The 24,536-nt window shown below is 38.8% G+C and overlaps 1 protein-coding gene across 3 annotated transcripts in view; it reads right to left on the bottom strand.

Moving 5' to 3' along the window:
* LOC117399520 (zinc transporter ZIP6-like) overlaps positions 1 to 24,536 on the bottom strand; it is a 69,553-nt gene that overhangs the window by 5,321 nt on the left and 39,696 nt on the right. For all 3 annotated transcript variants that reach the window (XM_059022602.1, XM_059022601.1, XM_059022603.1), the window contains 4 exons: positions 22,873 to 22,966; positions 12,982 to 13,362; positions 7,391 to 7,471; positions 3,923 to 4,113 (listed from right to left, as the gene is read on the bottom strand). In XM_059022602.1, the coding sequence (XP_058878585.1) occupies positions 3,923 to 4,113; positions 7,391 to 7,471; positions 12,982 to 13,362; positions 22,873 to 22,966 (747 nt within the window). The remainder of the gene's footprint in view (positions 1 to 3,922; positions 4,114 to 7,390; positions 7,472 to 12,981; positions 13,363 to 22,872; positions 22,967 to 24,536) is intronic.

The raw sequence follows: 24,536 nt of genomic DNA, 5'->3' as shown, positions 1-24,536 counted from the left end.
TGTTAAATGAAAGTGCTGACTTTGTAAGTATTTAGCATTTAGTGTATTCTATTTAAGTGAAAGATTTGATTCATGAACTGATTAAAACTTGTGCCATTAAATCTATCGATTTATGTTTTAAATGAAGATTGTTACATTAAAAGCCCATGTTGAACATATCAGCTCAATATGTATCATTATAAAAAAAATTGGAAAAAAGGCAAACACTTAATGTGATATTTTAACCTAATACTACACGAACAAACTGGAATGTTTACCATGTACAAAAAAGGTCAAACTATGGAATAATGTTAACAGACACCATTGAATTGTTTGTACTGGGACTATGGACATGATTGTAATAATAATACTACATTTTATTTGACGGACGCCTTTCAGGACACTCAAGGACATCTTACATTAAAAGTAGGCCTACATAAAATCAAGTGCAATCCATAAAGTCATAAAATCAAGTGCATCAATCAACAGTGCAATTTAAAATCTAAAAATCTAAAGTTAAAAGACCAGACAAAACAGGACAGATAAAAAGAGGAGGGAGGGGTTGGGTAGAGGATATGAACCTGGTTTAGGGTAAGGGTTTAGGTTTAGGGGGTAGGGTTGGGAATAGGATACGGACCCGGTTTAGGGTAAGGATTTAGGTTGAGGGGGCACATAGGGATACATAGGGATACTGGGAAGGCATGGGGGGGGGGGTAGGACACAGTCAAACAGACCATAGACTAAAGGTCATAGGCTTTCTGGAAAAGGTGTGTTTTCAGGAGGTTTTTGAATGAGACTGTGTCTGCATGTCGTATGTGTGGGGGGAGTGCATTCCAGAGCCTGGGTGCCGAGCAGCTAAAGGCCCGGGCACCCATGGTGGAAAGGCGGAATGGAGGGGTAATAAGGAGACCAGCAGAGGAGGAGCAGAGGGAGCGGGAGGGGGCATAGACTGGGAGAAGGTCATAAAGGTAGGTGGGTGCCAGGTTATGGAGGGCTTTGTAGGTGAGGAGGAGTGTCTTAAAGTCAATACGGTATTGCACAGGGAGCCAGTGTAGATTGATGAGGATTGGTGTGATGTGTTCAGTTCATCTAGTGCGGGTGAGGATTCTGGTAGCAGAGTTCTGGACCAGTTGGAGTCTGTTGGTGAGTTTGGTGGGGATACCAGTGAGGAGTGTTGCAGTAGTCCAGACGGGAAGTGACGAAGGCATGGATAAGGGTTTCAGTACTGGAGTGTGAAAGTGAGGATCGGAGCCTAGAGATACTGCGGAGATGAAAGAATGCTGTCTGGGTGATGGTTTTTATGTGGGATTCGAATGAGAGGGAACTGTCCAGGATGACACCAAGGCTTTTGACTTGTGTTGACAGAGGGACCGGGAAACCATCTATGGTGATGTTGAGGTTGTGCTGTTTGGAGAGAGTGGATTTGGAGCCGATGAGCATGTCTTGTTGCTGTTGAGTTGGAGGAGGTTCATGCTCATCCAGCTCCGAATGTCTTGAAGGCAGTTAATGAGGGAGGTGGGAGGGAGGGGTGGTGGGTTTGGTGGAGAGATAGAGCTGGGTGTCGTCAGCATAGCAGTGGAAGTGAACTTTGTGATGTTGCATGATCTTACCCAGGGGTAGGAGGTATATGATGAAGAGGAGAGGACCCAACACTGACCCCTGGGAGACACCCTGTGAGACAGCCGCACGCCCTGATCTGTGATTTTTCAGTTGCACAAACTGTTGGCGATCAGTGAGGCAGGAGGAAAACCAGGAGAGCGCAACACCCGTGACATGGTATCAAAGGCTGGTATCAAAGGCTGCACTCAGGTCAAGGAGGATGAGGATGGATAGCAGGCCTGAGTCAGCTGCACGGAGGAGGTCGTTGGTGATTTTGACCAGGGCTGTTTCGGTGCTGTGTTTGGAGCGGAAACCGGACTGGAATGGTTTGTGAAAGTTATTAGAATTGAGATGGTGTTGCAGTTGAGTGGCCACAACCCGCTCCAGTATTTTGGAGAGGAAGGGCAGCAATCTTAAGAGTGGAGGGTACGTGCTGAGGGAGGAGTTAATTATGCCAGTGAGCAAGGGAGAGATGGAAGGCAGGCAGGTAGGCAGGGGGTCAAGTTGGCAGGTGGATGATTTGGATTTGCAGATAAGCTCAGTGATGGAATTCTCAGTAGCCAGGGTGAAGTCAGAGAGGCAGGTGGTGTACACTGAGCCTTCCGAGGTGTTCATCCAGGACAAATTGTCGGCAGAAATACTGGGCATTGTAAGAAGATGTTGGTGGATGTCGTGAATTTTGGCGTGGAAGAAATTCAGAAACTTGTTGCACTGTTCGGGGGAGGGGTCTGCAGGGAAGTTGTCAGGAGGCTGAAGTAAGCGGTTCACTGTGGAGAAGAGGACTTTTGAGTTGTTTTTACCAGAATTGATGATGTCGGAGTAGTAGGATGTTCTGGCAGCTTAGAGGGTGTTCTTATATATCAACAGGTGATCTGTGTATGCTTGAGAATGAACTACTAGGCCAGTCCTTTTGCACAGACGCTCGAGACACCATCCACTGGCTTTTAACTGGCGTAGCTCGGGGGTGTACCAGGGAGCAGTGTGAGTGAAGGAGTCTGAGCAGGTTATGAGGGGAGCGAGGGTATCCAGGCAGGAGGAAAGACAGTCATTGTAGTGAGTGATGAGGTCGGGGGGGACTGGGAGTCGGGACCGGGGTATGTGTTAAACAGACTCATGAGATCAGTGGGGTTTATGTTTTTTACATTCCTAAAGGAAATAGTGCGTTTGACATTTTGCTTGGAAAGGGGGGCGGAGACTTCAAACATAACAGTTTTGTGATCTGAGATGGGGAGGTCACCATCAGTTATATTGCAAGGAAGAATACCAGTGGAGCAGACTAAATCTAAAATGTGACCTTTGTTGTGAGAGGGGAAAGTAACATTCTGAGTGACATCAAAACCATCGAGTAAAGGACTCCCGAGTGGCGTATCCAGTAAAAGCACTTGCGTAGAGTGCATGATGCGCCCTATAGTCTGGACCTCGCGAGTTCGAGTCCAGGCTATTCCTTTGCCGACAGGGGGCGGCGCTCAACTGGCCGAGCGCCGCCCTCGGGGAGGGAGGGAGGGAGGGTTAGGTTGGCCAGGGTGTCCTCAGCTCACCGCGCACCAGCGACCCCTGTAGTCTGGCCGGGCGCCTGCGGGCTTGCCTGTAAGCTGCCCGACAGCTGTGTTGACTTCCGACGCTGTAGCTCTTGGGTGGCTGCATGGTGAGTCCACAGTGTGAAAAAAAGCGGTCGGCTGACGGCACACGCTTCGGAGGACAGCGTGTGTTTGTCTTCGCCTTCCCGAGTCAGCGCAGGAGTGGTAGCGGTGAGCTGAGCATAATAAAATAACTGGCCATTCCAAATTGGGAGAAAATAATAATAATAACTGGCAAGGACTAAATTTATAAAAAAAATAAAAAAAAACCAAAAAAACCATTGGAGCAAGGACATAAAGTCAGCAGCAAAAGTACAACTTGCAGTGGCATCAACGTGGATATTAAAATCACCTACAAGCAGTACATTGGGAGACATGTCACAGACAGAAGTCATTAATGAGGACAGTTCACTTAAAAACAGATCAGATGGCTTAGGTGGTCTATAAATGGTTAGAATGATCAGCGGTTGAGAGCCAGGGAGTTTAACAGCCAGACATTCAAAGGAAGAGTGCTGGGGTACACTGACAGACTTGACTTTGAGATTGTCACGATACAGTACAGCAACCCCACCCCCTCGCCCAGTAGAGCGAGGTTGACTGATGTATGAGTAACTGGGTGGGATCGCCTGATTAAGTTGATAAAAGTCATTTGGCTGTTGCCAGGTCTCAGCGAGGCACATGATGTGGGCAAAAGCTTACATTAAAATGAATTGGAAGTTATTATAATATAATACATAATATAAGGTGTCAGATAAATATGTACTTACCATATCCACCAGAGCCACATACATAAACAACCCAGCTGTTAAGGCAAATATCCACATAGATATATTTTCAGCATAATGGCCGATGAGTATCCCAGTTATCATGCCCAGGTATGCCATCATTGCTGAAAGCATGTTGTACAGAATGGCCTGCTTTACTGTCATGCCAGCTTTGAGGAGTACAGCAAAGTCCCCTGAAATAACAATAATAATGGCTTTGGTTTCACCTGGAAACACACACAATTTTAAAAGCAAATCAATTAAATGGGGAATACTTTAATTACATAGGGTGAGGTACACTGTATTCCACTCTCTGTATTCCACTGTAATCTCTTCTACCATTTTAATTTATTTTCACATTTCCTAAATATGTTGTTGAGACTCAAACTATATAATCCCTGGTCAATTTTTGTCTTCTAACCAAGTACAATAGAAAAAACTAATATTTAACTCTGGTCCACATATATAATAATAATAATAATAATAATAATAATAATAATAATAATAATAATAATAATAATAATAATAATAAACCTTTACTTATATAGCACAATTCATGTACAATACAATTCAAAGCGCTTTACATACAGAAAAAAAATATATCAAAATACAATAAAACAGCAAGAAAAGAGTACAGTTATTAAAAACAGAAGTAACAATAAAACTCAGAATAAAACATAAAAATGTTATGGAAAAGCTATATTAAAAAAGGTATGTTTTTAATCGAGATTTGAAGATTTCAATTGAAGGTGAATCTCTGATAAAAGAGGGTAAGGAGTTCCAGAGTGTGGGGGCATTAAAACAGAAAGCAGCCTTGCCCATCCTTTTACCATTCACCCTCGGAATACATAAAAGGCCAGCATTTGCAGATCTCAGAGTGCGTTCAGGCTGATATTGTGGAGATAGTCCATTCAGTGTTTTAAAAACTAGTAATAGAATTTTAAAATCAATTCTGTAATGCACAGGAAGCCAATGCAATGATGCCAACACAGGCGTAATGTGAGCCCTTTTTTTTGTTCTAGTTAGCATTCTAGCTTCAGCATTTTGCACTACCTGTAGGTGTGATATAGCATGACTTGTAAGTCCAGAGAATAACGTGTTACAATAATCTAACCTAGAAAAAATAAAAGCATGTACTCAGTTCTTTGCATCATCCAAGGACAAGAATGATCTAACTTTCGCAATGTTTCTTAAATGATAGGACACTCTAGTAATGAATGTTATATGTGGTTCAAAGGAAAGTGCAGAATCAAAAATAACTCCCAGGTTTTTCACTTCAGATTTTACATTTGATTTTAGCATACCTAGATCAATATTTGTTGAGTCCAAATGTTGATTAGAGCCTAAAAGTAAGACTTCTGTCTTATCGGAATTTAACTGTAAGAAATTCTGAGACATCCAGCTTCTAATATCGGCTAGACATTTGAAAAGGACATTGATAGCTGTTGTGTCACCTGGGTTAACAGATATATAAATCTGTGTGTCATCTGCATAGCTGTGGAAATTCACCCCATGTTTACGAATAACCTCCCCGAGAGGCAGCATGTATAAAGAAAATAACATGGGACCAAGAATGGAGCCCTGCGGAACACCACATGTAATATTAGCTAGTCCAGATGTAGATTACTGTCTATTCATTAAATATGATATGAACCGGTTTAGGACACTACCAGAAAGGCCCATCCATTCTCTAAGACGATTAATTAAAATATTGTGATCCACAGTATCAAAAGCAGCACTCAGATCTAAGAGAATCAGTACAGATAAACACTTAGAATCTGTACTTATATGTAGATCATTTACACTTTGACAAGTGCAGTCTCAGTGCTATGGTTAGCACGAAATCCTGATTTAAATTTCTCAAAGATGTTATTATTTCCAAGGAAACTAATAGTTTGTTTAAAAATGAGTTTTTCAAGTACCTTTGCTAAAAAAGGAAGGTTTTTAAAAGGTCTAAAATTACTTAGAACTGAACTATCCAGATAAGTTTCACTAAGGCTGTTTTTAAAGAAGAAGGAAACCTTCCTGATGACAAAGAGCAATTAACTATATCAAGGACATCATTGGACAGCTTTAAGTCTTGTAAGTTAATCAGAGAAAAATAATGTAATTCTGTTTCGATTGTTTTTTTGAACTAGATCTGGTGAATAAGGTGTCTAATGTGTATGGGATATATCTTGTTTATCCTCCATGACATGGAACTTTACCGTATATCCACTGGTAACACAACCAGTTTGTTTTTTAAACAGTGTAATGGGGTCTTATTTTAATGTGAGCTACAAACAGCACAGTACTCTCCAACATCTTGCGCAGGCTAAGGGAAGACGCAAGTTCCTATGGCTCCCATACAAGTACTAACTAGGCCTAACCTGGATCAGCTTTTTGGATATCAACTTAATTTCTAGTAAATTCTTCCTGGATATAATACCTACAGCCACTGGAGGATAAAACATGTCTGCTGTTCAAGGTGTATCTGTGTAAATGATCATATAAAAACTACAGATTTATAACAAACTTATTTATTGTATTTCTTTTTTAATAATGGAAGAGCAATATATTCTCTTTGCTATGTTTTTATTATCCCTGGGGAGTAAGTCCCCTGAGAAGAGGATATAGTGGAGACAGTCATACTTCTGTACTTAGCATGGCATAGTCTTTGCATATATCTGAAGAGCCACTTATTTGTCGTAAAGCTTTGTATTAACATTATTTAGCATGTTACTGAGAGTATCAGATTCTGTGGTTATGGGTGTGTCTGCCTGTCTGTTCATCCATCTGTCTTTGCCACAGATCTGGATAATGGATATCAAATTGTGATTAAACATGTTTTACTAATTCTTATTCTACACTGTTAAATATATACTGTTGATGTAAGTCATGGTCATCAACATTTTCATCATAGTGATGGCTCTAAATATGAATTTACAGCCACAGTGGGGGATGTATGTTACTGACATACTTATTATTTTGAAATACATCATAGATTTTCACAGCTACATTTTAATGGCCTACTAATAAACTGAACCCAGACACCCTTTTTTTAAAATTTATTTTGTCACCCTACCCCTTTCTATTGATATTGAATTAATCTTAATTGATCTTTAAAATGGAATGCACCTGAATGGCCTCAATTTCAATATGACAATGCCCTCACTTTCAAGAAGGGGACTGCCCTCTGAATGCGGGCCAAATGACAGTTTTGGCTAAATATAATGAGAATTTTTGTGAGCCACTAAACCTTAAATATGATTATCCTGCAGAATTTGATTTGTTAGGACCTACCTTAAAGCAGTTGACTGATATTCTTCAATAAGTTCAGACCTGTGGGGTTCTAGGGAAGGGTGAGAATAGTATGTCTTTCTTTTCTCATTGCCACTTCCAATTAACAGCACTTACCATTGTAAAAAACCTTGCAAACTAATCTTTTGACAGTATATTTCTAGACTATTATAGTATCACGGATGGCCTTACCAAGCTCATGAGGCAACTCATGACAGAAAACTGCAACAGATGTGCTCAGTCCACTTGATATCCCTTCAGTGAAAGCAGCCCCTGCAATTGGAATAATATTGAAAGATTCAACACCCCAAATCACAAAGACATTTACATTCCAAAGTGTCATAGCAACTTTTTGTGAAACTTAATATCAATGCAAGATCCTTTTCAGCTAAACATGTAATAAAACAATATGCAGTTAGAGATTTCTGTTTTTGTTTATCTTTTAAATGTTTAAAAACCTGCACAGCGTGGGGGTCAGGTGATGATGTCAGAGTGAGCAGACATGAGTTGGGAAAGCTCCTGTAACCCATGAGCAGAGACAGACTCGGTAATAGCCAAAGAATTAAAGAAGGTAAAGGCTTTGTTACAGGTGGTGGCTGAAGACATCACTGTCATAAAAACTAGCGTAGAAACTGTACAAAATAACATTTCTGACCTGTGTTCAAGAATGGCAACGGCGAAGACAAAATGGAGGCCATAAAAAATATGGTCACAATGACAGAGAAACAGCATAAAAAGCTATGGGACAGGTTGCAGGACTTAGAAAATCAAAGTCGACGTCATAATATATGGATTATTGGTGTACCCGAGAGAGCAGAGGAGGGAAATAGGAGGCTATGTGGTCCAGTGGTTAAAGAAAAAGGCTTGTAACCAGGAGGTCCCCGGTTCAAATCCCACCTCAGCCACTGACTCATTGTGTGACCCTCAGCAAGTCCTTGTGCTCCATCTTTCGGGTGAGACGTAATTGTAAGTGACTCTGCAGCTGATGCATAGTTCACACACCCTAGTCTCTGTAAGTCGCCTTGGATAAAGGCGTCTGCTAAATAAACAAATAATAATAATATTAATAAATAAGAACACATCGGCCTTCATAGTGAAAATGTTAAAAGCCATTTTCGACATGCAGGGGGGGAACCCGATTATGGAAACAGAGAGCACATTGAATGTTTGTCTATAAGCACAACTCCCAGGTTTTGGAGAGGAACTAGAAGAAAAAAAAGGAGACATTTTAAGTCACATTAAGTTCAAGTTAAAATGTGAAATGTTGTTGGCAGCTGGCTCTTTGAGCTAAAATATATATATATATATATATATTCTAAAATCATTCCGTTTCAATTTTAAATAATCTTTTATTCGCATTGTACACCAATGTGTACAATGCAGCAGCATGATTTATTTTGTGTTACCAGTAGGCTAAAAGTACAAAAAAAAGTGTGCTAGGTATTTATTTGATTTTACTATTGCACTGCATACTGTATAGGGCTACTGTACAGATTTATATTTTTACATAATGTAATGTGTAGCCTACCCAAAACACATGAGTATTATTTAAGCACAGTGAATTATATTTAAAATACATCGAGAACTGTAAATGTATGTGTGTGCGATTTTATTGTATTGTTTTTAAACCCGACAACTCCTTATGTCGGACAAACATGTCAGGTTTAGCCAGGGGCTACTGTATGATTATGAAAAACTATTTGGGGGTGAAGGTGCTCCCACTATAGAATCTGATGGGATTAAACTGCCTTTCATTTTTATTTATATATACACAGTGCCTTGCAAAAGTATTCAGACCTCTGAACCAATTCTCTCATATTACTGAATTACAAACGGTACATTGAAATTTCGTTCTGTTTGATATTTTATTTTAAAACACTGAAACTCAAAATCTATTATTGTAAGGTGACATTGGTTTTATGTTGGGAAATATTTTTAAGAAAAATAAAAAACTTAAATATTTTGCTATTCAACCCCTGTGCTGTGGAAGCTCCCAGTTTATACCGATGAAAGAAATTGCCCTAACGAGGACACAATTACCTTACCATTGGCCTCCACCTGTGAACCATTAAAGTTGCTGTCACATTTTCTGGATAAAAATCCCACTGTTGAAGGATCATTGGTCAGGCCGTGAATCTGAAGGAAAATGAAGACCAAAGAGCATTCTACAGAAGTTAGAGATAAAGTAATACAAATGCATAGATTAGGCAAAGGGTACAAAATAATATCCAAGTGTTTGGATATCCCAGTGAGCACAGTTGGATCAAGAATCAGGAAGTGGAAGCTGCATCACACCACCCAGGCGCCAAGAAAAGGCCATCCCTCAAAACTCAGCGCTCAAACAAGAAGGAGACTTGTGAGAGAAGCCACAGAGAGGCCAACAATCACTTTGAAGGAGCTACAGTTCAGTGGCTGGGACTGGAGTAATGGTGCACCAGTCAACCATATCAAGAGCTCTGCATAACACTGGCCTGTATGGGAGGGTGGCAAGAAAGAAGCCGTTACTGTGGGCAGCAGTGTGGAGTAGTGGTTAGGGCTCTGGACTCTTGACCGGAGGGTCGTGGGTTCAATCCCCAGTGGGGGACACTGCTGCTGTACCCTTGAGCAAGGTACTTTACCTAGATTGCTCCAGTAAAAACCCAACTGTATAAATGGGTAATTGTATGTAAAAATAAAGTGATATCTTGTAACAATTGTAAGTCGCCCTGGATAAGGGCGTCAGCTAAGAAATACATAATAATAATAATAAATAATAATAATACTCAAAAAGTACCATCTGAAAGCACGTCTGGAGTTTGCCAGAAAGCATGAGAGTGACCCAGCTGCGATGTGGGAAAAGGTTTTGTGGTCAGATGAGCTTTTTGGCCAAAACTCAAAGCGCTATGTGTGGTGCAAACCTAACACTGCCCATGCCTCAAGACACACCATCCCTACAGTGAAGTATGGTGGTAGCAGCATCATGCTGTGGGGATGCTTCTCATCAGCAGGGACTGGGCATCTTGTTAAAATTGAAGGAAGAATGGATGGAGCAAAATACAGGGAAATACTGCAAGAGAACCTGCTTCAGTCCGCTAAAAAACTGAAGCTTGGGAGGAAATTCACCTTTCAGCAGGACAATGATCCCAAGCACAAGGCCAAAGCAACATTGGAGTGGCTCAAGAACAAAAAGGTGTATGTCCTACAGTGGCCCAGTCAAAGTCCTGATCTCAATCCCATTGAGAATCTGTGGCACTATTTGAAAATTGCGGTTCACAAGCGTCGTCCAACCAACCTGAACAACCTGCAGCAAATCTGCCAAGAAGAATGGGCCAAAATCACTCCGACACAAAGCTGGTACATACTTACCCCAAAAGACTTAAAGCTGTTATTGCAGCGAAAGGTGGCTCTACCAAATATTAATGTGTGGGGGTTGAATACTCATGCAAGCAAGATATTTCAGTTTTTTATTTTTCTAAAAAATATTTCCCAACATAAAACCAATGTCACCTTACAATAATTGATTTCGAGTTTCAGTGTTTTAAAATAAAATATCAAACAGAAAGAAATTTCAATGTACCATTTGTAATTCAGTAATATGAGAGAATTGGTCAGGGGTCTGAATACTTTTGCAAGGCACTATATATATATAAACATATATACACACACACACACACACACATATATATATATATATATATATATATATATATACACACACATATATACACATACACACATACACACCTGGACCAGGGGTCACAAGTGGAGATTAGATAAAGGGGCATTCAGAACAGAAAATAGGAAGCACTTTTTTAAACAGAGAATCGTGGGAATCTGGAACCAACTCCCCAGTAATGTTGTTGAAGCTGACACCCTGGGATCCTGCTTGATGAGATTCTGGGATGAATAAGCTACTAACAATCAAACGAGCAAGATGGGCCAAATGGCCTCCTCTCGTTTGTAAACTTTCTTATAACAGTATTAAAATAGGTAAAATGAAGGCAGAACAGAATGCATTGTACAGATGACGTTTACATTTAACAAAAACAATGTTATTTTGATTCATGCACCCTTGCATGTATAGACGCTATTCTTCGGGCACTCTCTGCTGCAGGAAACCACAACTCAACTGCCGCTATTTTATTTGAAAAAATGTCGCACAACTCTCGCTAGAGATCTCGCTAAGATGACGCAAATAATTTTTAAATTAGTATATTGCGGCTCTCTTCATTACCATATTTTTTCTTCGTACATATAACAAAATGTGCACTTTGCGAATTGTCTTACCGAAAATGCAAATTGCGATATGTTTGCGCTGCAACTGGCCCATCTTAGTACATCTACCCCTAAGTCTATTAATAGCACCTTTAAAGAATACTACCATAAAGTATATCAATCAGAATCAAAAGCAGGAACTCTAGATTATAAGAACTTCTTTTCCCAGATTTAATTACCAAAACTTAATGTAGAACAAAGAGATTTTTTTAACAAAAAAATAACATAAGGGGAGATTACAGAAGCAATAAAATCAATGTCAACAGGGAAGGTGCCAGGGGAGGACGATCTGCCTAGTGAATTTTACAAGTGGTTCTGAGACATTCTTACCCCAGTCCTGTGTGTGATTTACAATGAAGCATGGGATAGAGGGATATTACCCACTGGCATGAATAGTGCAATAATAACACTTGTACCAAAACCCGGAAGAGACATTATGGAATGCAGAAATCAGTGGATGCTTAAGTCCCACAAGCTTCTGGTATATATTCATTTTTAATAGATAATACAACCCCAACCTGACTGGAGTGAAAATAGCATGGGAGCGGGACCTGGGTATTACATCAGGAGTTAGGAGGACTGGGAAAATCTCCTTGCTAATATGAATAGACCCAAAGAAACACATCTTAAATTAATACAGTTTAAAATACTACATAGATTGGACTCCATCAAGAATGTATGTAGTGGGACTGAGGGACTGGCCAACGTGTTGGAGATGTACACAGAATGTTGGACATATGGTACATCTGGCAGTCTTTTGGAGGAAGGTTCTCGAGAATATCAGCTCTGTGATTGGGATTAAAGTTAACGTTGACTCGGCACTATCTTTTACACAAAGATCATTTTGAAGGAAGGGTGGAGGGTAAATATTTAATTGGATTGTGCTGGCAGTTGAAACAGCTAAAATAGTTATTCTGCATCACTGGAAAGATCAAACCCTAATACCATATGAGGAATGGTACAATGCCTTAGCTGAGATAGCATCCTATGAAAGACTGATATACAAAATACAAAACAGAATGCAGGTGTTTGAAGAAGTGTGGAATCCCTTTTTATCCTGAGTGCACAGGGTACAGAAACCACAAACAGAACCTAGAAGTGGTATAGGTTAGATTACTAGGTACTTATTTTCTTGTACTACTCCAAGCAGTTCAAGTTCAAGATAGGACTCACTACTGGTAAACTTAAGAGACAGATACAATGATAGCATTGCTCTGGGGGGGTGGGAGGGTGAAGGTGTTTTATTTTTTCTTTTCTTTTATTGCTGTGAGGTTGATGGAGGGAGGACCATAAATGTGGAAAATGCACAGTGCTGTATGTTTGCAAATGTTCCGTTTGATGTATATGTGTACAACAATAAAAAAGATGATTACAAAATAAAAAAAACCCACATTTGTACAGCCTTAATTGGCACCTCATCATTTCTGAAGAAAAAACAAAGTTATTAAGAACTAGATGAGAAAGTGGATTAATTCATCTCTGGTTACAAAGGTTTACAGAGGATGGAAAAGACAGTTTGGAAAGGTTACCTATGGCCAGGCCGTCACTGAAATTGTGAAGCCCATCCCCCATGATCACCATCCAGGCCAGGGTGGCAATGCCTGCCCCTTTGAACTGCTCCCGGGAGTAGTGGTGGCTGTGGCTGTGGGGGTGGTGGTTCTGGGAATGGTGGTGGTGCAGGATGTGGTGATAATCGTGGTGGTGATGATGCAGATCGTCTGCCTGGCCAATGGTGTCGTGGAAGTGAGAGTGGCACTTGTTCTCACAGCCTTGGGCTGTGTACTCGTTATAGCCATCCTGGGATAGCACAGGGGCTAACATCACCTCCTCCTCTTCTGGGGTATCTGGTGGCTGTTGAGGAGCAAACTGGGACTGGTCCTTCATATTGCTCTCTATTTTACCCTCTAGATCTAAAAGGAGAGCAGAATTCAGGAGAGAGGTCTCATTCTGGCCAAGTAAGCACATTCTCTGAGACTTTGTATACATTGCAATAAAACAAGTAGAGATACACTGTCATGCACTACCAAATATCAAGTACCCCTTTAAGACATACTGCATGTACAGTAAGCGTCTTGTCCCGGGGGAAAAAATACTGTTTATTAGATGCATCAAAGTTAATCTAAATGCAGATACAGCAAAGTTAATCTAAATGCAGATACAGCAGACTCAGCAGCAACTTAAATGAGCTTTCATGGGTGAATACATAAACCTCTGGATATTGTCTGTAGAGCAGGGTTATTAAATCCACTGTATGTTGCCAAAGTGGCATAGAAGATAACTGCACTTTGTTTCAGGAAGATTCCACAATAAAAAAAGTACAATATCTGTAGTATCACATTAGCTCCCAATCGGAAGGTCTGTCCTATAACTCTGAGGGCAGCTGCCACATGCTCAGACAGTTCCTGAATAAATACACAACATAACATAGCCAAATGTAGACACTGAGGAAAACAACATGCCTCAATAATGCATAGCTTTTGCAGAACATTGCCCTTCTTCATTGCCGACACAATACAGTAGTCTGTGAGTTATATTGAGTCTTTATTTTTAAAAATTCCTGCAAATGCAGTTTTTGTTATGTTGTAGTCTAGATCAGTGGTTCTCAAACTTTTTTGTTCACGAACCACCTGAATTTTGTTTTTATCTCGGTGGACCACACAATAAACAGTATAGCTGACTGAAAAATAAGCACATAAAGAAATGACTATAACACTAAGAATGGCCGTAAACTTATCTTTGTTTTAATGCGTTGGGTGGGCCGGTTTCTGTGAGCAAAGTTATTTTAAAATTGGAGTTTTAAAAGAACGGTTCTAGTTTACTTTTCATTAACAATAATTTGGGGGGGGACGGGACGACGACTGTTTTATTTTTTAAATTGATAATTACAGCAGAAATTAATTTGAGTTAATTAATAATCTGTGAAGTTACAATACACCCATGAGGTACCAGCACAGTTGCAGCTACGAATCTCCAGCTATAATCTTTACTTATAAATCGGAATGTTTGGATGCTGCACACTGATTGGCTGTTGGGGATTTTTTACCCTGCAGTTAAATAGTACAATGAAAGCTAGAACTTATTTTTGCCGAAGCACAGTCAATTAATAAATTATCAATACACAACATGTTAAAAATTGCAATAAATATACACATTGTTGCAAGACGTCTTTTAAAGTTTTTAAAAATTAGTGACATTCCTTTTGTCACATTTGATCTTTTCAGGAGACATGACAGTAGACAAATGGTTAGAATTACAAGAAACAAAACCTCAGTTGAAAAAAAAAAAAGCGAGGACACAAAGATCTAACAAATCAACAACTTAATGAAATCAAAGAAAACTAAATGCTTGGGCAGCAGCTGGTGTTTTTATTGATTTGATTGGGCTGCTGGTGTTTTTATTGATTTGATTGGGCTGCTGGTGTTTTTATTGATTTGATTGTGCAGCTGGTGTGTTTATTGATTTGATTGGGTAGGATGTGGTTTTATTGATTTGACTGTGCAGCTGGTGTTTTTATTGATTTGATTGGGCTGCTGGTGTTTTTATTGATTTGATTGTGCAGCTGGTGTTTTTATTGATTTGATTGGGCAGCTGGTGTGTTTATTGATTTGATTGGGCTGCTGGTGTTTTTATTGATTTGATTGGGTAGGATGTGGTTTTATTGATTTGATTGTGCAGCTGGTGTTTTTATTGATTTGATTGTGCAGCTGGTGTTTTTATTGATTTGATTGGGCAGCTGGTGTGTTTATTGATTTGATTGGGCTGCTGGTGTTTTTATTGATTTGATTGGGCATCATGTGTTTTTATTGATTTGATTGGGTAGGATGTGGTTTTATTGATTTGATTGTGCAGCTGGTGTTTTTATTGATTTGATTGGGCAGCTGGTGTGTTTATTGATTTGATTGGGCTGCTGGTGTGTTTATTGATTTGATTGGGCTGCTGGTGTTTTTATTGATTTGATTGGGTAGGATGTGGTTTTATTGATTTGACTGTGCAGCTGGTGTTTTTATTGATTTGATTGGGCTGCTGGTGTTTTTATTGATTTGATTGTGCAGCAGCTGTTTTATTGATTTGATTGGGTAGGATGTGTTTTTATTGATTTGATTGTGCAGCTGGTGTTTTTATTGATTTGATTGTGCAGCTGGTGTTTTTATTGATTTGATTGTGCAGTTGGTGTTTTTATTGATTTGATTGTGCAGCTGGTGTGTATTGATTTGATTGGGCAGCTGGTGTGTTTATTGATTTGATTGTGCAGCTGGTGTTTTTATTGATTTGATTGTGCAGCAGGTGTTTTTATTGATTTGATTGGGTAGCATGTGATTTTATTGATTTGATTGTGCAGCAGGTGTTTTTATTGATTTGATTGGGCAGCAGCTGTTTTATTGATTTGATTGGGCAGCAGCTGTTTTATTGATTTGATTGGGTAGGATGTGTTTTTATTGATTTGATTGGGCTGCTGGTGTTTTTATTGATTTGATTGGGCATCATGTGTTTTTATTGATTTGATTGTGCAGCTGGTGTTTTTATTGATTTGATTGGGTAGGATGTGTTTTTATTGATTTGATTGGGCTGCTGGTGTTTTTATTGATTTGATTGGGCAGCAGCTGTTTTATTGATTTGATTGGGTAGGATGTGTTTTTATTGATTTGATTGGGCTGCTGGTGTTTTTATTGATTGGGCATCATGTGTTTTTATTGATTTGATTGTGCAGCTGGTGTTTTTATTGATTTGATTGGGCAGCTGGTGTGTTTATTGATTTGATTGGGCTGCTGGTGTGTTTATTGATTTGATTGGGCTGCTGGTGTTTTTATTGATTTGATTGGGTAGGATGTGGTTTTATTGATTTGACTGTGCAGCTGGTGTTTTTATTGATTTGATTGGGTAGGATGTGGTTTTATTGATTTGACTGTGCAGCTGGTGTTTTTATTGATTTGATTGGGTAGGATGTGTTTTTATTGATTTGATTGGGCTGCTGGTGTTTTTATTGATTTGATTGGGTAGGATGTGGTTTTATTGATTTGACTGTGCAGCTGGTGTGTTTATTGATTTGATTGGGCATCATGTGTTTTTATTGATTTGATTGTGCAGCTGGTGTTTTTATTGATTTGATCGTGCAGCTGGTGTTTTTATTGATTTGATTGGGCTGCTGGTGTGTTTATTGATTTGATTGGGCTGCTGGTGTTTTTATTGATTTGATTGGGTAGGATGTGGTTTTATTGATTTGACTGTGCAGCTGGTGTTTTTATTGATTTGATTGGGTAGGATGTGGTTTTATTGATTTGACTGTGCAGCTGGTGTTTTTATTGATTTGATTGGGCTGCTGGTGTTTTTATTGATTTGATTGGGCATCATGTGTTTTTATTGATTTGATTGGGTAGGATGTGTTTTTATTGATTTGATTGGGCTGCTGGTGTTTTTATTGATTTGATTGGGCATCATGTTTTTTATTGATTTGACTGTGCTGCTGGTGTTTTTATTGATTTGATTGGGCTGCTGGTGTTTTTATTGATTTGATTGGGCAGCAGCTGTTTTATTGATTTGATTGGGTAGGATGTGTTTTTATTGATTTGATTGGGCTGCTGGTGTTTTTATTGATTTGATTGGGTAGCTGGTGTTTTTATTGATTTGATTGGGTAGGATGTGTTTTTATTGATTTGATTGGGCTGCTGGTGTTTTTATTGATTTGATTGGGTAGCATGTGGTTTTATTGATTTGAGTGTGCAGCTGTTTTTTTTATTGATTTGATTGTGCAGCTGGTGTTTTTATTGATTTGATTGGGTAGGATGTGTTTTTATTGATTTGATTGTGCAGCTGGTGTTTTTATTGATTTGATTGGGTAGGATGTGGTTTTATTGATTTGACTGTGCAGCAGGTGTTTTTATTGATTTGATTAGGTAGGATGTGTTTTTATTGATTTGATTGTGCAGCTGGTGTTTTTATTGATTTGATTGGGTAGGATGTGGTTTTATTGATTTGACTGTGCAGCTGTTTTTTTATTGATTTGATTGGGCAGCTGGTGTTTTTACTGATTTGTTTGGGCAGCTGGTGTTTTTATTGATTTGATGAAACAAAGAAATGGTAAATCAACTTAAAAACAGTTAGTCTTGAAAATGTAGATAGTCTGTTACGATAATTCTATGCTTCAGTGCGTAATTCGGCTGAGTACTCAATTGTTAGCCTCCGTGCTGGTCTCAATCGCTCTGTAAACAGTGCTGACATAAACCACAATTATAGTGTTAGTAACCAGGCATTTAAAAATGCCAATAATGTATTTTTGTATTGGCTTCTCCAGGTCAGCGGTAGTAATGAGTGGATAATGAACTTTGTCTTTGCCTCCTTTTCTGTATCTTTTCATTATCAACAAAAATACATGATTGACATTTTTTAGTGGTGCAACAATTAATCGATGATCGACGTATCAAACTAGGACCCAGTTTGACGTCTCCTGTTGTCAGTTTGCATTAAAACATTGAGTGTGTTTCTTTTAGTGCTACTACGGTAGATAAACAACAAGGCCGTTAGATTCGCATTGGATATACCCGTTATAAAATTAGTTGAGTTGCTTCACTGGTGAGTCTATGCATTTCTTTGCACTAGAAAGGTACAAGAACACAACATATGTTATGTGTAATCATTTAAAAAAAATGCCAATATTAAATCTACCGATTACCTTCTTTTGTTTCAAAGTATGTGTTTGGATTTGGCAATATTATATAAAAAGAAGCTGAATTTAGTACGGAAGTTAAATTGGTCAGGATTTGTGAGATTAATTAAAATGTTTTGCTTTGGATATAAAATGTTAACAGTAAATGAACAACAGACAGAAATTACTTCTGTTAAAATACAGTTAAAGGGAATGTTAAAGGGAAATCTGATGCAGACGCACACATACTCTTTTCAGTTGTTAAAAACTCAAGTCCTTTGTATTTATTTATATATAAATAAATATTTATATATATATATATATATATATATATATATATATATATATATATATATATATATATATATATATACACACAAACACACACACAGTACTGTGCAAAAGTTTTAGGCAAGTGTGAAAAAATGGTGTAAAGTAAGAATGCTTTCAAAAATAGACATGTTAATAGATTATATTTATCAATTAACTAAATGCAAAGTGAGGGAAAAGAAGAATAATCTAAATCATGTAGGTTGAAACACAATCATTAACTGAAACTGAAACAGCTGTGTAGGAGGAATAAAACTAGGTGAGGAACAGCCAAACTCAGCTAACAAGGTGAGGTTGCTGAAGACAGTTTACTGTCAAAAGTCATACACCATGGCAAGACTGAGCACAGCAACAAGACACAAGGTATTTATACTGCATCAACAAGGTCTCTCGCTGGCAGAAATTTCAAGGCAGACAGGGGTTTCCAGATGTGCTGTCCAAGCTCTTTTGAAGAAGCACAAAGAAACGGGCAACGTTGAGGACAGTAGACGCAGTGGTCGGCCAAGGAAACTTACTGCAGCAGATGAAAGACACATCATGCTTAGTTCCCTTCGCAATCGGAAGATGTCCAGCAGTACCATCAGCTCAGAATTGGCAGAAAACAGTGGGACCCTGGTACACCCATCTACTGTCCGGAGAAGTCTGGTCAGAAGTGGCCTTCATGGAAGACTTGTGGCCAAAAAGCCATACCTCCGACGTGGAAACCAGGCCAAGCGACTCAACTATGCACAAAAACACAGGAACTGGGGTGCAGAAAAATGGAAGCAGGTGCTCTGGACTGACAAGTCAAAATCTGACTGTAGCAGAAGGCAGTTTGTTCGCCGAAGGGCTGGAGAGCGGTACACAAATGAGTGTCTGCAGGCAACAGTGAAGCATGGTGGAGGTTCCTTGCAAGTTTGGGGCTGCATTTCTGCAAATGGAGTTGGGGATTTGGTCAGAATTAATGGTCTCCTCAATGCTGAGAAGTACAGGCAGATACTTATCCAACATGCAATACCATCAGGGAGGCATCTGATTGGCCGCAAATTTATTCTGCAGCATGACAACGACCCCAAACATACAACGAAAGTCATTAAGAACTATCTTCAGCGTAAAGAAGAACAAGGAGTCCTGGAAGGGATGGTATGGCCCCCACAGAGCCCTGATCTGAACATCATCGAGTCTGTCTGGGATTACATGAAGAGAGAGATGTTTGGGCCAACCTACCTGCCGAGTTCCTTCAAAAACTGTGCACAAGTGTACCTAGAAGAATTGATGCTGTTTTGAAGGCAAAGGGTGGTCACACCAAATATGGATTTGATGTAGATTTTTCTTCTGTTCACTCACTTTGCATTTTGTTAATTGATAAATATAAACTATTAACATGTCTATTTTTGAAAGCATTCTTACTTTACAGCATTTTTTCACACCAGCCTAAAACTTTTGCACAGTACTGTGTATATATATATATATATATATATATATATATATATATATATATATATATATACACACACACACAGTGCCTTGCAAAAGTATTCAGACCCCTGACCAATTCTCTCATATTACTGAATTACAAATGGTACATTGAAATTTCGTTCTGTTTGATATTTTATTTTAAAACACTGAAATTCGAAATCAATTATTGTAAGGTGACATTGGTTTTATGTTGGGAAATATTTTTAAGAAAAATAAAAAACTGAAATATCTTGCTTGCATGAGTATTCAACCCCCACACATTAATATTTGGTAGAGCCACCTTTCGCTGCAATAACAGCTTCAAGTCTTTTGGGGTAAATATGTACCAGTTTTGCACACAGTGTCGGAGTGATTTTGGCCCATTCTTCTTGGCAGATTTGCTCCAGGTTGTTCAGGTTGGTTGGACAACGCTTGTGGACCGCAATTTTCAAATAGTGCCACAGATTCTCAATGGGATTGAGATCAGGACTTTGACTGGGCCACTGTAGGACATACACCTTTTTGTTCTTGAGCCACTCCAATGTTGCTTTGGCCTTGTGCTTGGGATCATTGTCCTGCTGAAAGGTGAATTTCCTCCCAAGCTTCAGTTTTTTAGCAGACTGAAGCAGGTTCTCTTGCAGTATTTCCCTGTATTTTGCTCCATCCATTCTTCCTTCAATTTTAACAAGATGCCCAGTCCCTGCTGATGAGAAGCATCCCCACAGCATGATGCTGCTACCACCATACTTCACTGTAGGGATGGTGTGTCTTGAGGCATGGGCAGTGTTAGGTTTGCACCACACATAGCGCTTTGAGTTTTGGCCAAAAAGCTCATCTGACCACAAAACCTTTTCCCACATCGCAGCTGGGTCACTCTCATGCTTTCTGGCAAACTCCAGACGTGCTTTCAGATGGTACTTTTTGAGTAACGGCTTCTTTCTTGCCACCCTCCCATACAGGCCAGTGTTATGCAGAGCTCTTGATATGGCTGACTGATGCACCATTACTCCACTCCCCGCCACTGAACTCTGTAGCTCCTTCAAAGTGATTGTTGGTCTCTCTGTGGCTTCTCTCACAAGTCTCCTTCTTGTCTGAGCGCTGAGTTTTGAGGGACGGCCTTTTCTTGGCAGTGCCTGGGTGGTGTGATGCAGCTTCCACTTCCTGATTCTTAATCCAACTCTGCTCACTGGGATATCCAAACACTTGGATATTATTTTGTACCCTTTCCCTAATCTATGCATTTGTATTACTTTATCTCTAACTTCTGTAGAATGCTCTTTGGTCTTCATTTTCCTTCAGATTCACAGCCTGACCAGTGATCCTTCAACAGTGGGGTTTTTATCCAGAAAATGTGACAGCAACTTTAATGGTTCACAGGTGGAGGCCAATGGTAAGGTAATTGTGTCCTCGTTAGAGCAATTTCTTTCATCGGTATAAACTGGGAGCTTCCACAGCACAGGGGTTGAATACTTATGCAAGCAAGATATTTCAGTTTTTTATTTTTCTTAAAAATATTTCCCAACATAAAACCAATGTCACCTTACAATAATTGATTTTGAGTTTCAGTGTTTTAAAATAAAATATCAAACAGAACGAAATTTCAATGTACCATTTGTAATTCAGTAATATGAGAGCAGCAGTGTGGAGTAGTGGTTAGGGCTTTGGACTCTTGACCGGATAGTCGTGGGTTCAATCCCCGTGGAGGACACTGCTGCTGTACCCTTGAGCAAGGTACTTTACCCAGATTGCTCCAGTAAAAACCCAGCTGTATAAATGGGTAATTGTATGTAAAAAATAATGTGTAAAAAAAAAAAAAAAAAATAATAATGTAATTAAATGTAAAAAAATAATGAGATATCTTGTAACAATTGTAAGTCGCCCTGGATAAGGGCGTCTGCTAAGAAATAAATAATAATAATAATAATGAGAGAATTGGTCAGGGGTCTGAATACTTTTGCAAGGCACTGTATATATAAATCTGAAGTGTTCTAATTTGAGTGCAAGTTGTGGCTTTTTGTTTAGCTATTATGCACAATGGTGTTTTTAGTTATTGTATCTTCTGTTAAAAAAAAAAGAAAAAACATTATTTTTTTTTTTTATTTTGAAAAATAAAACGTCAATGCATCGATTATCATTGATAATGCCTATACAACAATCGAAATTAGGTTGCCCATTGCACCACTAACATTTTTAAATGCTTGGTCACTAACAAGGTTAACATTGCGGGTTATGTCAGCTCTGTTTATTCATTTTAATTAATCACAATAAAATGAAACGTTGAAAACCTCCAGTTTAATGTTTACAACAAATAGAACCTTGTTTGAGGGAATATTTTTTCTCCAAAGCGGAAGGATATATAGTAAAATTGTTTGTTTAAAAAAAAACAAAAAAAACTTTTGTTATTGTAGTGTTTTTATAAGCGGGATAAGACCCCAGAGCTTGTGTGTTGTGTTGCATTAACATACAGCTTTGTTTGATGAACCCAACTACAGCTGTATGTTAATGCAACACAACGCTCTCCCTGTCATGTGTTATCCCTTAAGCTGCTGTGTTGAGTGCATGTGAGCGCAACACATGGGAAAAAAAAGGAATATATTTTGGACATTCCAAAACTATATATGACGACGAGTTTTGACCATTTTTTAACTTGGAGATATTCTCCATGTATGCATTTTTTTCCTGCTTCTGTAGCTGAGTTTTTATGTTTGCAATGGGATCTATAAACTATGTTGCCGCTTCCTTTCCTTACTTATGGAACCTTTCTACAGACCACCTGAAGGGACCCGGCAACAGATTGAGAACCACTGGTCTAGCTAATACCCATTGAAAAGCAACAAGTGCATTATCTGGAGCTCTGACAAGTACAGCTACTGTACATATTGTCATCCACCACTAGGCAATGTTTCTGTAAATATGTCTTTGTCTTCTAAAATGTCAGTTTCCTTTTACCTTTTCATTTGCTGTTTTGTTGGCTGACTATATATACTTTAAGATTAATTAAAGCATGTTTTACCATTATTCTGTTTTATATCTTGACACTCTTCTTTAGATGGTTGCTGGTCATCAACACCCAGACTCTCTTCAGTGTGATCCCATTTCTTCTGATTCTGTTGATGTACAAAACGTAACCATTTTAAGGCATCTTCATGAAGGGGAGGGGAGCAAGTGTTGTGCCTTTCCTTTTTAACTTGCTTCCCTTTATTGGACCACATCATTCCATCCCTCACATAGATAATGCTGTAGAAGACTGGAGCAGTCTTTTTCAAAATTAAAAAACTGATAATTCAATAAATGTAAAGCTGTGATTTTCCAGTCGATGGCAGCTTCTGACAGAAGTGCTTATTATCACCTGGAATATCTTACATAATGCTCAAATTGATTCATGCCTTCACATCAAAAATCACATTTTTTTGTTATAAAACTAGAACTAAACATCTGTAACATTTGAAGTTATTTTTCTTTTACTAAAAGTATGCAAATGTGAAGACCTTTTAAAGTAAAGACTTGTTAAATCTGGCCCAAGCAGCATAATGGCACAGTGATAAGCTCACAAATTAGGCATGCATTTTGCAAACATGTATATGGGTAACTGGCAGGAAATGTTATTGAGTAAACTTGACAAGAAACCTTTAGAATACATAAGATATGAGGGTGACATATTTGGAAGTAGACGAAGACTACCTGTATTATGGTTTCTTTGTAGGATGATGAACTCCATTTTGCTTGGGTCAGGAGAACAAACAGATCTCTAACCCAAAGATCATTGCAATATAGTCCTTTATGGTGCCATAGGACTTATCCTTCCCCTATAAAACCCTCCTCCAAATACGTATTGTTGTCCAAATTTTTAAAATAAGACAGTACAAAAAGAAAAAGAGGAAAGAAGGGTGGGATATAGGTGTGTGGAGTTCATCACCCTACGAAGAATCTTTGTCTTCTTACCTCGTCTGATGAACTCCACATAGAGTGAACTATACCAAAGCAAGTACACAAGAGGGTGGAAGGTTAAATATTAGTAGAGGATGCCACAGGTAACACAGAGTGAGCAAAAGTAGGTTGAGAGCAAGACACATCTAAATTATAATGTTTAATAAAAATCTCGAAAGAGGCCCATGTGGCAGCATTGCAGATCAGGACAGATTTTGGTTTTGCCCAAGTAGCATGTATATGCACATACACCTGTATAATAAAGCAACTGATAAACTGAAAACTCACTATTTTAATAATTAGCTACAATGTTTCGACTACTGACTTCTTCAGATAGCATGGTAGAAATATATACAGTATACTAGGGCTGGGTATCGGCAGTGTCTTCATGATACGATATGTATTGCGATACGAGCGTCACGATGCGATACAGTAAATTAAGCATGAAACATAAAAATCCCACATTTGCTTGTGCAATTCTTCAAAATAACACTAGTAAAGCATTTTTGGTACAATGAGCTTCACGGCCTGTTCTGCTTTCGTTTCCTATGTATTTTTTAAAATACATTTCTTTAAAACAAAATTAGAAAATCAGGGCTCCAGACAAAGTTTTTGGCCAAATATTGGTCGCCAAATTCAATAACTTAATGTCTGTACTCACTTGTTTGTTGCCACGTTCTGTCGAGTGGTTAATCTATCCATCTGACGACTGCAATTGCATGTTTATATTTTAAAATATTCTGCAAACAA

The sequence above is a fragment of the Acipenser ruthenus genome, chromosome 4 (assembly GCF_902713425.1).
Source record: "Acipenser ruthenus chromosome 4, fAciRut3.2 maternal haplotype, whole genome shotgun sequence".
NCBI classification, from domain to species: Eukaryota; Metazoa; Chordata; class Actinopteri; order Acipenseriformes; family Acipenseridae; genus Acipenser; species Acipenser ruthenus.
Note: the sequence above shows the minus strand (reverse complement) of the source record. Positions and strands in the feature narration are given on the sequence as shown.